At 41.3% G+C, this 19207-nt stretch overlaps 1 protein-coding gene across 1 annotated transcript; it reads left to right on the plus strand.

Moving 5' to 3' along the window:
* Positions 1-1201: 1201 nt before the first annotated feature.
* Positions 1202-17808, plus strand: dgat1b (diacylglycerol O-acyltransferase 1b). The gene is made up of 17 exons (XM_070966274.1): positions 1202-1560; positions 2393-2480; positions 3892-3932; positions 4417-4502; positions 8199-8251; positions 8725-8830; positions 11769-11897; positions 12293-12361; positions 12489-12592; positions 12995-13033; positions 13164-13205; positions 13305-13349; positions 13468-13580; positions 13947-14012; positions 14484-14571; positions 15639-15701; positions 16272-17808. Exons 1-17 carry the CDS (start codon positions 1319-1321, stop codon positions 16419-16421), a joined length of 1524 nt encoding a protein of 507 aa, XP_070822375.1. The 5' UTR covers positions 1202-1318; the 3' UTR covers positions 16422-17808.
* Positions 17809-19207: the final 1399 nt, after the last annotated feature.

Here is a 19207-nt window from a genome sequence, read left to right on the forward strand (position 1 = left end):
CTGATCAGTTCACACCACGGTATGGATAAGCACACAGAGCTAGAATAGACAGAAAGGGCATTCTCATTAAATGAAAGCTTTCAAACAGTCTTTTGGCTGCTACGCACAAGGAGTAACGCACAGGATGTGATGTAATGACCACTATTGTCACAGTCTCTGGGAAGATAAATCAAAAAATGGAACCGTTAAGGTTAGATCTGTGTCACGAATGGAATGAATCATGTAAAGTTTGGCGGGTTCAGAGGATGGAGAAGAAGAAAGGTGAATGAGAACGGGATTTACTTATCACTGTGGCCACTGAGTGACACCAAACCAAGCTTGTCAGGCTCAGCTCTTCATCATCAGACTAAGTCTCAGATGTAATTAGCTCAACATCCATCGGCTTCAGTTGCTCTTCGTCAGCCCCAGCTGTACTTATGGTGCTTTTGAGAGGTTTTTATGGGACCCAGAGTTGTGATACCCACTTACTTACCACTTACTTAAAAGACCAATGGCCCTGACAGACTAAAAGCGCGTCATTAAAGACTGTACTCGCTAATTAAAAAGGTCTTTACAAGGTTATTGCAGTACTCGTCCGACACACATCACAGTGTCTACATCATGTAAAAACTGTTAATGATTAAGCCAAAAGCAGGTGTGCTGAATGATGCTGAACCAGTAGCTATCACAGCCATCCTTGGTAAAACCCTGGAGACTTCTACCTGGTCATCTTCCTCTGTGTCCATTAGACCCACTTCCCTTCGCTTGCAGGTGTCCCAGAGGCAGGCCTACAGATGGCTGACCACGTTTAACATCATTACTAAACATCTCTTGCATCTGAAGGAAATGGTTTGACTTGTGGATTTTTCTTCAGCTTTTTTCTCTTTGAAGACATGTCTGACAGCTGAGCAAAGCTCCAGAGCAGCTAGTAAAAGGACCTTGAGGTGATATTGTTCTGTCAACTATTTTATTCTACAAGATGCACAGCACCTGATGAGACCGGCAGGGGCCAACACGACACCTCTGGGAGGGGCCCGGGCTTGCCTGAAGACTCAATAATAGTCCTTCATATTTGAATAAACTTTCAGGGTGTGTCTCACCTGTCGGTTACAGTAGACTCTGTAGTAGTCAAACATGCTACAGTTGCCTGCATGTTGCGTCACATATTCTCCAGCCACCATGTCAGCTGTACGGAAATCTGAGCTTTGGGCGGATTGTTGAGCCACCCATGCACTTCCCTCCCGAGGGCTACTACGCTAGGAGCACCAGACATGCTACAACCGGAACTGAACTGTAGAAGTGAACTTCGGGTGGGTTTGTAGTGTTTTTCTCTGTCATTATGGGTGACTCGGACGTGGCCGGGACCTTAAGTCGCAGGAGAAGGGCGACTTTCGCGGCGGGGAGACCTGCGACGCTGCTGCCGGTGAACGGGAGGTCTGCAGCGGGGTGTCAGGGCTCAGTGACCGCTGACGGGAGCAGAGAGAATGGCCACGGAAAGCGTGACCGCTCTCTGGAGACAGCCCGGTCCAAAACGAAGAGCGTCAAGCAGAAAGGCAGGACTGACATTAGTGACAGACTCAGGTGAGTTACCGCACGGAGGCGACCAAGCTGCCGTTTCTATAGGGGAAAGTTCTCGAGTTTGTTTTGGGGTTAAATCTGTGGCGTTAGGCTTCAAAAAGGCCGGCGGCTAAACTTACATTTTCCGTAAGATACAGTTACTTCCATTATTTAGCTAGTTAGAGCTAGTTAGTATCGTTAGCTAGCTTGACTGTGTAGCAGACACAGAGGGTTAACGGCCGGTCAGTCCTGAACTGGTCCTACTGGTTTTGTGTCTGTCGTCGTCCATTCATTCATACCCTGATTCACACTTTTTCAGTGTTGTCTGGCAGAGTAACAAACACTTACCCTGCATGACCAGACCCGAGAGAGTGTGTGTTTAACAGCTAAAATCCACCATGTGGGCCGTGTCATCGATCAGGGGCGTATCGATCAGGGGCCCCGTTAACACGAGTGGCTTGTGGGCTACCTTAACCTCCGTAGGCCACTTATATAATACCAAAATATAAACTGATTAAGCGCTATTTGGTATTTACACCAGTGTGTTATAAAGTAGTCGACTATATTTTGCTGTTGTGAAGCAAAATCAATGAATAACCACACCTTTGGGACATGTCACCAATTTCACCAAGTTTTCTGAGCTGCAGCCACATTTCTGAATGCAGTCTGTTGTTTTTGCTAGTGTCACCCTCTCTTTTTCTTTTTTTGTCACTAAAACTTCCAGAAAAGCAGTGTGTATGTTAATACAAGATTGTTTTTCCCTGCATTCATTATTTGTTGTGCAGTCGATATAATGCTCATGATCATGATCATCTTGACTGTTCGACCCATTTATTCATGTCATTTATTTCTTTAGCTGTCATAAGAGCCAGCAGTCCCTGCTGAGTTCAGCCAGTGGTTACAGTAACTACAGAGGAGTCCTCAACTGGTGTGTGGTCATGCTGGTAAGAAAAAAGTTCACACACACGCACACACAAAGAAACTTAACGTGCATACATATACACACACAACGCCAAGGCAATACATCTGAAAACACATCTTTTTAAAAGCAGGCTCTTAACAAACATTTGTGACCACTGCTTTTTGAAAGCATGAATTGGTCGAATTTTAAAAAATGCAGATGTTTTGTATGTTGGATGGTGACGAATCTTCTAGAAACTTGGATGACGCGCACAGTACAGTACAGTACACGTTTTGTCACCGGCATATTTGTATGTGTTGTCAAACAACCGCAGGAATATGGAAGAGCGATTTCACTCATGCAGCAGTGCACACATTGCAGATAGCCTTGTTAAACTGGGAGCATTTAAACACAAGTGATCACAGAGAGAGACAGTGGCAGAACAAAGATTTATCTTGTTTAAGCAAAGTTAAGTATCAGGCCACTTGTTGAGAGTGCCTCCTTTATCAGATGATAAACGCACCCCTTGCTGACCAACTAATTGAAGAGAAAAACAGATTTTTGTGTTTCTCTCCATGATTAATTATAGCTCTTGAGTGTTTAGCTAATTTCAAAATGATTTGAATAAAAAGGCTCGAGTAGGCGTAGATTGTTTGACAAGTTATGATCATTTTCAAATCCATCTGTTTTATCCAAATTCAGATACTGCCCTGAAATGTCCAGCAAATACTGCCAGCTTCTTCTGTGTCCTGGTGCTGTTTTGTGTCATAATCCACTGGCATGGATTGATACAATCAAGCAAATCAAAATTACATGAAATTTTAAAAAATAATGTCCAAATTGTTCTATAAAGACAAAAAGATCTTGAGTTATCCAACTTTGCTTATTTTGAGGAATGACATCAAAACCCCTTTTGAATGGGAATTTTCTCAAATTATTAAAATTATGTGCAAGTGCAGCAAAATAATTCAATATAATTATCAAGTTTTTGCCGAGCTCAACGCTTTCTGCGGCTCTTCCTCCTCTGTGCTGGGGAGCAGCGACAGAAAATGAGAGAATAGGAGAGAAAACGAGGCTTGCAAAGCCTTCTGTTGATCCATGCTTTGAACACAGATCGTTGTGTTCATCGCAGGAGGTTTTCCTTCATTCGCACTGAACTTCTGTCCCATCTCCAGGCGCAAAACCTTTGTGCTGGGTAATGAGATATTACAATCCATTTAGAACGAGGAAGAGCGAGGAGGAGAGATAAAAAATAAGAATGTGGGGAGGAGGGGGATGAAGATGAGGAGAAATAGTTTGAAGAGAGGAGAGAGATGAGAGGAAGGGAAGAGGGGAGCAACAGAAGGAGACATGAAGATATGAACAAAGGAAAGAAACATACAGAGACATGAAGAAAAAAAACGGAAATACATACATGAGACAGTCGGAGCTTCACTTTTTGCCTTGTGTTACAGGTGCTGAGTAACGCTCGCCTCTTCTTAGAAAACCTGTTAAGGTAAGTCATTTTTGGCTGTTTTATTATTCCTGTATTTTTCACAGCTGCAATAAAGCATTGTTATTTCAATGTATGTAATTCTTAAACAGAGGTAGCATTGGTGTTAATGATGAAAGATACCAAACAGAAGTACCCGGTTCTCAAAACATTTCACAAACTTCCTTCCTTCTATTCTTCAAATAGATCTTTTTCAGTGCGCACATTTTCTCATAGGAAAAGCACAGGTATAATGAACACAACAATAATTAATGTTATTAACACCAACGTGTCTGCTGTGAAGTCTATATATAAAACTTAAAAATCAGACAGTGCAGGGGGTTCAATGGAAATCATCCATAGCTTTTTTTTTTATAGTAAATATGTGCAGTTCTCTATTTCAATTTTGAAGAAACTTGACTCAATTAAATGGCTTCAAATATTCTGAGTTCTCTTTTTTTAATTTGTGATTTCCTCCCTTTTTTTGTTTTGTTTTTTTATTTGTCAGGTACGGTGTTCTTGTGGACCCTATTCAGGTGATTTCCTTGTTTCTGAATGACCCCTACAGCTGGCCAGCAGCATGCCTTGTGATTGGTAGGTACACTTTTCATCTGTGCAATAAGTCACCTGGTAAATGGTAAATGGACTGTATTTCTGTAGCATTCACCCACTCACATTCATACAGTGGTGGCGAGGCCACCTACTCACTACAAGCTTTAACCATTCACACACTGATGGCACAGCATCAGAAGCAATTAGGGGGTTCAGTATCTTCCCCAAGGATACCTCGACATGTAGACCGGGGCCAGGGATCAAGCCACTGACCTTCTGATAAGTGGAAGACCGCTCTGCCTCCTAAGCCACAGTAGAAAAGCAACAACACAATCACAGACAGTCACATAATTAAACAGCATAATTCCTTTGATTCTGATAAACGGCTTAATTTAGAATTTTAGCAAGGGTAGAAAATCAAATTAAAATGACACTTTTGTTAAAATGAGCTTGAAAAGACCCAATTTTTTTGAAAAAGGGGATGAAGAACATGGATAGATGTTGAGCCAAACCAGAATCGCTTCGAACCACCAGTGCCTAAAAAATGATATGGGATGCCTGAGGGTCAGATTCAGCTTCATGTGCATGCCCCTAAATTATAGCACTGAGCCAGTTCAAGGGGTGTACAGACAGTCACACTCGAAAAACATGAAGAAACATTTGACATTTGAGTGAGAATGAAATTGATTTTTTTTCTGAAAAAAAATTCTAACATTTTGATAATTGTATAACATGTTAGAAGTTTTTTTTTCCTTAAATAGCTGGTGTGATCTGCTTTATTTCAACCCATGCCTTCTTTGAAGACACATGGGCTCATGCTATATTTAAAGTTTTCCAAATATTTATTTTTATGGTATATCGCAGTGAAAGTCTGCAGTGGTGCAGCTCACGGTGTCTCTAGAGGGACAATCACCTGCCCTATATACTGTGCAGTGGTGCTGTGCTGCAGAAAGAGGACCAGAGTTAGTGAAATTGGCAGTAAGATAGAAGAGAGAGAGAGATGAGTGGGGAGGGAAGAATTAAATGCCAGAGTAAAGGAAATGATGGCATATATAGAGAGAGGGGGTTTTGAGGAGGGAAAGAACGCAGGAATGGAAAAAAGAGGCAACTTGGAAAAGAGGGAGAGTAAAATACAATAATAAAGGAGTGAGGAAGGAAGATGATGTAAAGTGCTGCATTGACTCAGAGCCAGGGAAGAGGGAGGGAGGAGGAAGAGATGGATGAGGTGAGGTAAATGACTGCACTGATGGTTAAGAGACAGGTGAGAATGGGAGTCTGTTTACAGTAGCATGGACAGTAAAGCAGCTCATTCCCAGAGGGCATTCAATACTTCTAGAATCACTGCAGCAACTCACACACACGCTCCCACACACAAATACCCCAACACAGAGTAAATGAGAAGTCTCCAATTTATAGCAGCCCACCAGCAAAATGTGCAAAGTTTGGAAAACCGGCATTGAAAGTTTTACATTTAGGTAAGTGGCCCCCGAGTGACCAAAATAAAATGAATTCTACACCAGCGTTTGTGACTTCTAAAATATCCAAAAGCTGCTCTGTAGATACTTGATGGAAGGTTTACGTGTGTCTAACAGGTGCTAAATGGTGCTGTTTGTTCCAGTTTGATGCACATATGGGCTCAATAGCTGCTGGATGTCAAAGATACTCAACAGGCCTGTCTCCCAAAGAGATAAACTAGCATGTTATGCGTTTCCTGAGGTCTCTGCTCCCAGAATAGGATAGAGTCTCGACGTGTGATGAAGAACAGAGATTAATTAAACATACTATCAGAATCTTATTTTGATAAAATGTTGTATACAAGCCTGTTGAAGAAAAGGAGTGTTTTCTCTCAACATTTGGACCTTTTTTCAGTGGAGTAAATGATGTTGGAATGAATGAATTTTTAGCAAATCAGAATGTCTTCTGATACTGTAATTAGCATATTCTCTGAAAATGTTAAAAGTCACCTGGTTAAAAGAATTGCTGAGTGGAAATTACAGATGGTCGGTCTCCTGACTGTATGTGATTTTTGTTTACTTTGTAGCGGTGCTTTAAGGGCTAAGATAAAAGGTGACATTCGCGTAAATACAGAATCTCATGTAAGTATAATGAGCATCTTTGCAGAAACCTGGTGAAGTACTATACACACTTTATCTAATTAACTGCAAACTATGACAGGCTGAATAAAATAGTTTGCACTTGTTCATGATTAGCTTGCCTTATGGATGGATCTGCTTAGAGAGTTTTGCATGTAAGGCATTTGTTCCTTCTTAGAACCCTCTTGTCTCCTCATAGTAGGAAGGTTACCGCGAAGTCACATGCAACCATGTGACTGAGCCTTTAAACAAACTGATTTGGAATGGCAATGCTGATGCATAGTTGCATTGATGACAGGATGATAAGACCCAGTAATCAAAATGTCTGACAGCTGACACATCTGTTCGCTCTAGATTAGATGGATTGACATGCTAATGCACTGATTAGGGTCTTAAAATGGAACAATTGCGGCAATTATGTGCCATCAGTGTGTCTTAGCCTAGTCTAGTCAGGGTAATGAGCAATCTGCATACCAGTGGTTTCCTTAAGTTCATTCAGCAGTGAGTTACCCTGCAGTTTAAACTGACTCTAGTACAAGATAAGAAGGAAAAATCTACATGTATTTTAGCCTAATTTGCCCCACACAAAATCAGGCTTAGTGGCAACAATTGATGCATAATAAAGAGTGCAAGAAAAAAATGGCACTAAAACTAGTTTTGGCTAAAATGTGGATATTGTAGCAGTTTGATACAAAAAACAATGTTTGTGCATGTAAATGGAAGTATCTCCATGAGCATAGATAGAAAATGTGTGCGTGCATGTGTGCATGTGCGTGTGTGCACGAGCATGCACACCCACCCACCCACTTGCCTTGTCATTCAGCTTTCTAGCAGTTGGTGTGTGCTGTGAAACACATATGCTCTGTTAGTGCTGCCTCATTTCTTTCATCAGGTGTTGCTGTGTAATCATGTGAGAGGCGATGACTGTGTGTGTGTGCCTGACAGCTTGTTTTATAAGTGACAGAGCAGGCTCTTACTAAAAAGGCAGCTGAAAGGCTCTTTCTTATTTAAGTTCATGACTTCATTACTAAAAATTAGAATCCTGTTGAGTCCCAGGCTTATGATATATGCAAGATTTCTTTTTTCCTGATTCGCTCAGCAGAAATTCAGCCTGACTCTATATTTGTGTGGAAAGCTTGTTCATCCACTTTGTGTGTTTTCACTCCACTTTGATGATGATGCGTTCCTTTATCGGTTTGCTTTAAGTCTTAGGCTAATGAAGCCTTCCAGAACTAAATGGATATTGACAAAATAATCTGCTTGAAATGAAGAGAAAACATTGGCAGTTTAGAGAAATAAGGTCTTCACCAAGTAGCAACAATGTACAACATATTATAAATACAGTCGCCTCAGGACCTTGTTAATAGGCTCTTGAAATGATTTGTCTCAATACTTGCCCGATGTCAGCTCTCACATTTCATACCAGCAGTTTAACCTATTTGTGTTTTCCTTTAATTCCTAATTGATTAGGGAGTGACCATCTTACACTTATGTGCAATATTATCAGCTACACGTAGACTTATGAAGGCTTATGAGGACATGTTTTCTTTTTGTGAGATTCATATTCAGGCTGCCTACAGGATGAAAAATGTACTATGAGGTGTTTTAGAGGAACTGACATGAATGTGTCATTGTGTTTTGACAGTGTCCAACGTGTTCGTTGTGGTGGCTCTCTACACAGAGAGGCAGCTGTCGAAGGTGAGTGGAGAAACCCTGCTTGCACTTAGACATCCGAGCACTGTGGAGTTTTAACTGAACTGTTGAATTCGGAGCACTTTCACAACTCCCAGGGGGGATTATTTTTCTAAAACTGCTCTCTGAAACCGACCGACCGGCCGACCCTCCCCAATTGCTTCTGCAAATATTAAATGGTAAAATGGGAAATTAGTTTCACCATCTGCATTTCGGGCATATTCAGTTATGCTCTGTCTGTTCGGCATGAATATGGAACATCATGAGTTTCTAAAAAACTTCAATACGGCACCATAACTCAAAATGTGGCTCCGTTCAAAAGCTGAGCTAATAATCGCTTGAAATTCTCACCAAGTTAGAAATCTCCAAATAAATGCAAGTTAATCGGGTGACGGTGTTTTAAAATAGGGCATCTTGCCGTTTTTAAGATTTAATGTAAAAACTCCTGCTGTCCCTCTCCTCTCTCTCTTTCTGCCCAGGGTTCATTCAGTGAACTTGTGGGATTTCTGGTCCATTGCATTAACATGGCAATCATGCTAACATTCCCTGCTGCAGTGGTCCTGTTGGTCCCCTCCGTGACCCCAGGTAAAATGCTTTTTTTTTTACTGTTATGAAAATACCATCTGTGCAGCCTTGCTAATTCGTACTGTACATCACAGAGACAAACAGTTGACTAAAACAGTAGCATCCATTACGCAGCCAAACCATTATTCATTCTTTGGTAGTTTACAGTGTCGGCATGTGTATAAAACAGAGTGTAATTGTAATAAAGATTAAGAGGACATTCATATCCTTACCCTTCAGACAAACGGTCGACCAGTGTGATAGTGCAGTAAATGACGTCTCTTATACAGAGTCATAATTGGAGTCGGTTAGTGGTAATGGACCAGTTGGTCATGACTGGATTATTTCCAGCTGGCTCTGAGAAGACAGGAGGAGGTGAGGAGAAGAGAGGACAGGGGGAGGTGAGGAGAGCAGAGGGAAGGAAAAAACAGGAGAGAAGGGGAGATGCCAAAGTAGGCATGGCTTGCAGAACAGGGTCATCCAAGGGTCACCTTCTTCTGTCTTCATCAGGCTGCCTGACAGAAACCATGGCCGCCCTCCACAAATGCTGATACATTCACAGTCCTATAAAGACACGAAACACCAGCACACTGTATTCACTCATTCATATTCAAGACATTATACATCCAGTCAAGTTGTCAGATGTGCATTGGTTATATTTAAAAGTCATAGAGGATGGCATCTACTAAAATGTTGCTGTTTGTTTAATAAGTAAATGTCTGATTATAGTCACTCGGTTGCATTCAACAGGACATTTGACTGCCATGTCAGCGATACCTTTACCTTTACTTTATCTTGCTTGTGAGGCGGACAGAGAGTGAGCTTGTGGTGTAATTTGGTGCACATTTCAATAATAATTTGGTCCTAGAAAATCAGTCTTTTAATTCTTTGCTCCTCTCCCATTTTGATTAATGCTCCTCTCCTCTCCTCTCCTCTCCTCTCCTCTCCTCTCCTCTCCTCTCCTCTCCTCTCCTCCTCTTCTCTCATCTGTTCTCTCACTGGGAGGTGAAGGAGTAAAGGAGTCAGTCCATCTGTCTGTCTGTTCTCCTCTCTGCGCTGCTGTTCACACAGGAAGGGCACTGACAGAGGGCAGGTGTGTGTGCGCGTGTGTGTGTGCGCGTATGTACAGATATGTGTGTGTGTCTGTGTGTGTGTGAGTGTGTGAATGGAGCTATTGCATTTACTGGACACGACTTACTCCACCAGTATTCAGCCAGTGTGCATGAAGCAGAACACGAGGATCTGATATCAAGCTTAATTTCAAACTGCTTTTAAGGAATACTGTAGCGATGAGGGGAGACTGCTTTCTCCTGTCTGCTGTCATTATTTCATTATTTCCACTGCTTTTGATGTCCTTTAATGTGTCCCAGTCTGCTGCACGAATTTCTGGGTTCAGAATGAAAAATAGACGAGTTGTGTGTATGTGGATTTGTTTCCTGACACATCTCATTAGATAACCAACTAAGGACCTGTGGTGCACCAATTATATGTTTACAGTAATAAACTAAGACATACATAGTAAGGCTAATAAACATACTCAAATAGCTCCAATAAAACCCTCTGGTGAAACACAATGTCCTCACAGCTCACGTCTCAGATCCAAACTGAGATAATTAGCCTTGAAAGCAAGGTGTGTCACGTTGGCTTACATACATTAGGTTATCATGTGGTCTGATTGAGCTGAGTCTGGCGTTTCTAGTGGTGGAACGAGTTTGACCTTTTTCCCCCGATCAGAGTACTCCCAAAGAGGAGAGACACTCCTTACTGGAAAAAAACGTGTTAATCTGTGACTCATTGCAGTCTTTGACATCCTAGGGCCTGCTGAGAGAAAAAAAACAAGTGAAACTGAAAAATCAAACCAGCTGAGGTGTTTTTTGAGTATTTAGTATGTTTGGAAGTTCACAGACAAATTCCTGATTTTTGGTGGGAAATCATGAGTGGGTGATGATTGGCTCCTCTGGTATGTTTTTCCACTCTGTGTGTTTTTATAATGATATCTACAGTAACTGTCTCAGAGCCAATCTCGCTGTCGAGAAGCCACATAGAGCCATATGGTTAATGCATAAGATCTGCTGTGGTTTGATACCAGGTGTGCTGACCTACACCTCACCCTGTTGGCACAACAGCCAGGCAAATTTGTTGTGTATCTGTGTGTGTTTGTGCACTATGCATGAGTGTGTGGCTTAAATGCTTGTTGGTGGCTCTTCCTGTCTATTCAGCATGATCAAGCATATGGTATGTATTGATAAAGCCCTGGTAGGCAAAATGCTCAGTAGGCCTGTGTGTGTGCATCTGTGTGTTTGTGTGGCCATGTATTCCTCACGTTGTGGGGACATAAATCTGTTTGCACAGTCACATTGGTCCCCATAAGTCTCCAGGAAATGAGTGTAAGTCCATGTAATGTCGCCAACAATGATGGAAACAAGACTGTGTGTGTGTTGTTAGGTTGGCTAACAAAGAGGAATGCAGACGCAGATTTATAAGTTCACACAATCACACACACACACACACACACACACACACACACACACTGGTAAACGTGGTGACTCTACTGTATGATCATGTCCTTGGCAGAGTTAAACTGCTCTCATACTTTGTGTTGAGATGATCTATTTTACTGGCCTTGTTTGGTTGTTTGTTCAAGATCGATTCATGACCTCTCTTTCTCTCTTTTCATTCCTTTTTCACACTCGAAATGCTCACACTTTTTGCTCACATTCTCCTCCATTTTCCCCTCTTTCTTTCTCCCGCTCTCTTCTCTACCCTGTTCAGTTCTTCTTCTCTGCTCCTCATCTTCCCATATTTCAAGGCAGGATATTAGTTGGTTACATGTTCTCAGACTGCAGCTTTATCTGCATCACAGTGTTAACTATCATGATTCTCTCTCTCTCTCTCTCTCTCTCTCTCTCTCTCTCTCTCTCTCTCTCTCTCTCTCTCTCTCTCTCTCTCTCTCTGTTAGTCGGTGGTGCATTCACTCTTGGCACTTACACCATCCTCTTCCTAAAGCTGTACTCCTATAAGGACGTCAACATGTGGTGCAGAGAGCTGAGCACCGTCAAGGCCAAGAAACTGGCCAGGTCGCTGTCTTGTAAGTCACAAACACACTCGCACATACATAAACAAAAGAGGGTTTGAATGCTATATTCAAGCTATATCTCGTTGAGATTGGATTCTTTGCTAATTTTAAGGTCAGTTTCTCTATATGTTTGAAATTGCTTTGTAGCCCTTGCTCATGCTGTTACAGTGACATCTAATGGCAGATACTGGATACTGCATCTCTTGGGTAAAATTGAAATTTGGCAATTTAGCACACAGGAACTGTCACAGTACTGAGGAAATATCTATTATGTAACAGAAGGTGTTGCAAATCAACATCTGCACTTGAGTATTATTATTTGTCTCTGTATTTGTATGTAAGGACCCACAGAATACAATGTTACCTCACACACACCTTGTGTGTTTGTGCATTATTTTTGCCCACAGGTCCCTCAGAGCAGCACCTCAGGGGAAGCGACTATAAGGTGTGTTACCCTGGCAACCTCACCATCAGAGGTACTAAAATCCATCTTACTAGTGTTTGTATGAAACTTAACTGATAATGCACTGGTGCCTCATTTTCTGTATTTTCTTGTGTCACATATTTGACTGACACACACTGAGCTCTCGTCCCTCTCTGTAGACATGTACTACTTCGTCTTTGCTCCAACTCTGTGCTACGAACTCAACTTCCCTCGCTCACCCAAGATTCGCACGAGTTTCTTGCTAAGGAGACTGTTTGAGATGGTGAGGAAATATCTCATAACTGTATGGTTTTTTATTTATTTTTTTTTGTGCATGCTCTCACATTTTTACAAGTGTCTCCCAAAGAAAGTACTTAAGTGCATGTGCACCTGCACAGCTGTTAAGAGCTTTATGTTTGCTTATTTTGGGTCTTGTATTTTGGTCATTGCTATTAGCAGTTATGATAATATTTTACACATGAAGTTAAATGCTAGGATCAAGGGCCATGGTACAAAAAAATCCAACAAGGCAAGGAAGATGAGCAGACAGACCATCAAGACATGTAAACCATCTCTGTTCTACACAGTCTAGAAGAATGTTTCCAGTGATACTATAGAACTGTCTGTGTAAATTATTTCTGTGAAACCATGGCAGTCACTCTGTTGATTGTGTCTTTATCCCCAGCTGTTCTTCACCCAGCTGTTAGTTGCTCTCACTCAACAGGTACGGTCTAATAGTGTTATCCACAAGTGATGCAAAAATGTTTATTATATTAAGATGATGTGGAAAATTCACAGTTTACAGTGCGTGTGTGAAAAAGGTTTAACGCTGCTTTTTACTTTCTTTCTGTCAGTGGATGATCCCCATCATTCAAAGTTCCATGAAACCACTAGAGGTGAGGAAGACTGCTGTGAAGCTTACTACTACTGCTTACTGCTACTTCACAAAACAACATGGCGTCATGTTTGTTAATCTATGGCTCTCTCCTCTGTAGGACATGGATCTGTCCAGGATGACTGAGAGACTTCTAAGATTAGCTGTGAGTTACAAACACAGCATTTTTAAACACAGCATGTATTTGCTCATGTTGTCTGTCTTCATGCTTGCTGTTTGTGTCCAGCACTTGAAATAACACATTTCTCTTAACTCTCCTGCAGGTTCCTAATCACTTGCTGTGGCTGATGTTTTTCTACTGGTTCTTCCACTCGTCTATGAACTTCACCGCTGAGCTGCTGCGCTTCGGAGACAGACAGTTCTACAAGGACTGGTGGTAAGTTTCTGTGTGTTTGTTGATTCTGTGAGGCGTGGTGGACGGTGCTGAAGGACTGACTGGATCTTTAGTTCAACATGAGTTTGGAGACTCTGGTTATATTGTGTTTACCATGTGGGCTTTTTGTAGACTCAAAGGAGTAAATGTTTCATCACTGTATGTATTGTACCTTTGCTGAATTTAGTAAATTGGTTTCATCATTCAGTGTACAGTCATCCAACACTTACTATCATTTCCTCTTTTCCAGCATAACAATAAAGATTTTAGACTTTGTGACATGTTCATCAGTATTGATCAGCCTGCCTTAGATCCATTTTTTAGACCCTGCAATTATTCAGTACTCTATTTTTCTGACTCCTCTTTCAGGAACTCCGAGTCGGTGACATATTTCTGGCAGAACTGGAACATCCCCGTACACAAGTGGTGTCTGCGGTGAGTTATTTGCACACTAACACACTGAGAAGGGGCAGTGAAATTTATAGAACTGAACAAGGCACAAGGCTTAACAAGGCACACCGATGTATTTGGCAAAGTGATTCATCTGGTGGTGAGAGAGTAAGTGGTAGTAATAAATACAGCGCCTGCAGCCAGTTCCACATACACTAACATAGGAGCAGGAGCAAATGTAGCGAGGTTATATTAAACAAGACAAAGTAAATTAAATGCTGTGCAAAGTCTATTTAGTTCCTGTCAGGAAGGGAGAATTACAGCACATAAGAGAATTAAGACATTTCAATATACAGAATTACACAATGGGAAACTGATACTAAGTGACTGACCAAACAAATAAGTAAAATGTTTGTCCTCAAGCCATTTCTACAATCTCTATCAGTGCGTTTGACTTCCTCATTTACAGTATATTCTCATCCACCCAGTTCTACATCTGTTCTGTCTGTCTTGCAGCCACTTTTACAAGCCGCTGCTTCGGAGAGGATTTAGTAAAATTGTCAGCCAATCAGCCGTCTTTTTCTTGTCAGCTTTCTTTCATGAGGTAAGAGTTGAGATCGAGACTACTGTCTCTGCTTATGTCGACACTGTGGATGATTCTCAGTGCACAGTAAAATGTGCTAAAAGTTGAATGGTATTTATGCCAAAATGATGTTTTGACCTATCATCAGACCCTGCAGTCGCTATCAGGCTGTGCAGCCATAAATCTGATGGGCCCAATGACAGGCGACACCATTCTGCAGTAGCCACAATATGACTTACTTTCAAGCCGCCTTTTAAATCCTACACTCACCCGAGCAAAGAGCAGATACTCGTCATCTTGACCTGGCCTTGTGTCTTCATTCTTTATGCTTAGGTGAAACTCTTGTGGCTGGCCCTGGCAGATTAATCTGAAAGCCTGCTCATTCGTCCTGCTGTCATCCCTGCTTATCTTGTTTCACTAGTCTTACAAATAGTTACGAGGGTGACTCTGTATAGTAAGGTTCACTAGTTGCTTATCAGCGTGTGTATTAATAGCATTTGGACTTTCTTAGTAATTATGAAGCCCTTATTGGTGGTTAGGGTCATTAAGGGTAAGGGTTAGGATATTAAGATCGTAATGCATGATCCTTACTTACTGTCAATAAGCAGTAATTAGGACGTTATTTAGGGGAAACTCTGAGTTAATGGCCTGGTATGTGTAGAATCTGGTCATGCAAAATGAATAACAACGTGCATAATGACTAATAAAGAGCCAAGATGCTACTAATATTCATGCAGCAACACTTTAATGGTGAATATGTGTACCTTAATATAAAGTGTTCTCTTTATCAGGAAAGTTTTCCCTGACCTAAAGTACCTTTCAGTGACCCTTGAAGCCTATCTCCACCTAAGCAAAGAGCAGATAGTTGGCAGCATGACCGGACTTATATCGAGATTGTATCTGCTTAGGTTCAACCACAGTGACTGGCTCAGCTGGCTTGGCAGTGAGCCACTCAGTTGTCCAACCACCAGCACTGTACAGTGTATCTGGCTCCGCTGGTTTTGTGTATAGAAGTATGTCCTCAAAACTCCTCATCCTCTTGTGCAGATCACCAACTGATTGACTTGATTTTTGTTCCCCTGTTTCAGTACTTAGTGAGCGTTCCCCTCAGGATGTTCAGGCTCTGGGCCTTCATGGGCATGATGGCGCAGGTAAGACCCAACACATATAGCTGATGGTAAACTTACAGCTGTGCTCTGCAACAACCTGTACTGCACTGAAATTTAAATATGTGTCTGTTTTCAGTTCAGACTGTATCATATGCAGTGTGATCTGGGTGCATGATTTCTGTAAATCATTCCCTCTTAATGTGTGAAAAGGTTATAGAAAATGGGTGTATGTAGGGCAGAGGTAGCACGGCATTTAGGAAATAGTATATTTACATTATACTGAAAGTCAAAATAAAGATTAAGTGGACATTGTGCCTTTTGACTCCTATGGGACATTTTAAAAGGTGCTCTGAGTGTTTGGCCTTGGCTCCAGGATCATTAACTTAATTAATAACCTCATCAGCATGACAGGGCATGTTTGATGTATCACAGAGATTATAGCAGGACAGCAGGTTGTATAAGGTGTTTGTTGACTTTGTTAGTTTGTCATTCATTATCGTGTGCTGAGTCAACACCATCAACAGAGAGCAGAAAACAATGCACATACAGGAAGTGTCATTAAAAACAATCATCCACTATGTTAACTAAAAACATTTTTTTTCATCTTACCAGCTTCCATTAGCTTGGTTTGTTGGTCACTTCCTGCGCGGTAACTACGGCAACGCTGCAGTGTGGATCTCACTCATCATTGGTCAGCCATTCGCCGTCCTGATGTACGTCCATGACTATTATGTCCTTCACCACAGACAGGAGGATGTCTGACACACACACACACACACACACACACACACACACACACACAGTATATATGCATACCATCATCTAAATCTCCCTCTTTCTATCCCTCTTGTACACAAACATACACATAAGTATCACTAACGTCCAGATATCGTTCTTCACGTCAGGATGAACTGATCACATCCTGATTATAGCTTGTTTACATTAGACAACTTGGTCATTGTATCTTCCTGCTGGGAAAAAAACAAAAACATTTCTGGAGAAAAATGTTGAATTTTTTTTTTTTTTTTTTTTTGAAGTACTGCTTTAACGTAAATGTACAGTATGTAATTGCTGCTGCTAGGGTTCTCTCAATCAAAACAATGGAAACAAAAGATGTACTTTAATGATATCGTGATGCAGCTGTAGTTGTTTCAGTCATGTTTTATTAAGTCACTTCCTCCCTGACCTTCTTAAGTATCATCTCGTGTTTCCCATCTCACCGTTGACAGTTTTCTCTGGGTTTGAACATCGTTGGAAACATTTGTTATAATTTTAAGTACTCAACAAATCATAAAACATAGGTTGTTTTTTGATATTTTAATGTGGAAATGTGACATATTATGCGTTTAAAGGTGGGGTCAGCCATTCTAATTTAATACACTCACTGTCAAGCACACATGCATCTCCAGTGTTTGTGCACCGCCCTCTCTGCATGTTACGGTGTCCATGAGTTTGAGGGCGTAGCTGCTGGAGGAACACTGAAGGGAGGGGTGTCCAGAATGACTCACCCCACCTTTAAGGAGGAAAGTTTCACTTACGTATCAGGTGAAATTGTCATGCAGCCTCTCACTCAGGAGATTTTTCTTTCATTGTCTTTGTAAGCCTCTGACAGCCAGTTTGGGCTGAAGTGTGTGGTGAATGGATGAATTACTGTATGTGGTACTGCAAGAACTCTTCCTTTGTTTTACCTCAGAGGTTTTGTTCTTCCTCAGCTGTTTGCACGGACAGTATAATGACTGTGGCTGATTTTTATCAATTGTCAAGTTGACACCTTACTAAAGTGCCTTTATAAGTTATGAGAGAGTTATGATCCACCGTGTTTCCTCTTTGCCTTTGTTTGGAGCAGAAAGGCCTGAATCTGTCCGGTTTTACTGTGAGATGAAACACTAGCAAAAATGAATGTATGCTGGTAGGTAGGATTTTATTGAAGTACAATATGTATTTTTTGTGTCATGTCTTACTTTGGCGGCATTATTGTATGTCTGTTTGTTACAATAATACAACACGTATCCAAACACTCTCTTTTTGTTAATAGATTGTGTGCAAAATCTCTGAATTCGTGTGTTTTTCTTTTCTATTTCATTGGACTGCTGCCAAGTAATGACGTAAGAAATACACTGTGTTTCTGAAAATAAACATTCGAAGAGTTATTGTTCTTAAGGGTGTGCTTTTCTGTGTGGATGTTACTCAGACATTTGATTACTTTCATGTGAATAAACAGGACATTTCTGATTAGAAAAGTCATAAAGTAATGGAAAATTCAAAGCGGATGACCACACCAACCTGAAACAGACACAAGCCTCAGAGAGAAAGAGAAACATTTTCATAGCTTCCATAAATTAGTTATACAGCAGCTGACAAGGGAAGGTTTGTGGCCATGATTGTTGTATGGAAGTGATTTGTAATTGAAGACAAAATCCATTCTGAAATATTTGATTTTGTCATTTTTTATCAATGTAGCTATCAAGACCCATACATGAGATTGAAAACAGCAGTACTTGTACACCACATTAAAAAGATGTAGAGGAACTGTTAGTTACTGTGATTACTTAGTCTTATTCTCCTGTTATGTGTTTAAAAGTAATCCATTCAGGTATGTCGTTATTTACTCCATTTCCTTTCTGAATTTTCATTCTTGACTGCTTTCACAAAGGCCTGTAAAAATAAGACAACGAGCTTCTCACTAGAGCAGCTGCCACCGTATCAAACAGAATGCACATCTCAAGATGCTGCAATGGCCTTGTCCGATTGTGAAAAACCTTAATGAGACGACAGAAACACAGCGGTCAAAATGGGCCTGCTTTTCATGCACAGTGTTGTGGTTTTGCACTCTTCACCATCCAGTGAATCAGATCTGTACCTCACTGCAGAGTCATTTTCAAGTACAAGATGCAATCACTGCAGTTTCTTCCTCGCTGCTTTGAAAACACTCCTTTCAGCCCTCAACAGTGATCCAGTGTACTGCTGTATGTACACTAATTTTTAACTAACTGCTGTTCAAATGAAAGAACTTGTTGCTGGAGGCTCTGAAGGGATCCATACTTTGGTGCCTCCAGGCCACGATTCAGCTCTACAAACCTGCGCTGATGTTGTGTCTCGGCTGCGTTTGCCTCTAAACCGGATCGACGCTCTGCCAGATCTTCTCACTGCTCCTTTTCTAGTGATGGAGTGACTCTTGTGCTCCAGTCAAAACAACGAAATTACTCTCATCCTGCAACACACGGTGAAACACAGTTCAGAAATATTACTCATATGCTTCTTCTACAGAATGTCGTGGTCTGAGATCACATTAGCTTTGACATTAACGATGCCTCTGTGTCCATACAGTCAGTTTTAATTCTCTTTTGTTACTTTCAGGCACAGACCTTTAACACGCCACAAGTTAAATTACTGAAAGCGATCTTTAGTCAGTGATATGCATCATGATTAGGCTACCTACAGGCCCTAATCTGAAAGTTAAGACAGTGATGAACATCATTTTACCACTTTGCTACTGGGCATCTTAGCCCAGGGCAGAAAAGCTTGGCAGTTGTGTGTGAGTCTGTGTG

Source organism: Chaetodon trifascialis, chromosome 7 (genome assembly GCF_039877785.1).
Source record: "Chaetodon trifascialis isolate fChaTrf1 chromosome 7, fChaTrf1.hap1, whole genome shotgun sequence".
In the NCBI taxonomy this organism is placed as follows: Eukaryota; Metazoa; Chordata; class Actinopteri; order Chaetodontiformes; family Chaetodontidae; genus Chaetodon; species Chaetodon trifascialis.

Bases quoted from the DNA above. Each gene is read 5' to 3' on its own strand.
- dgat1b (XM_070966274.1), top strand. From the start codon at position 1,319: ATGGGTGACTCGGACGTGGCCGGGACCTTAAGTCGCAGGAGAAGGGCG. The intron at 4,503-8,198 runs GTAGGTACACTT...GTGTTTTGACAG, and splicing joins AGCAGCATGCCTTGTGATTG to TGTCCAACGTGTTCGTTGTG. The intron at 14,013-14,483 runs GTGAGTTATTTG...TCTGTCTTGCAG, and splicing joins GTACACAAGTGGTGTCTGCG to CCACTTTTACAAGCCGCTGC.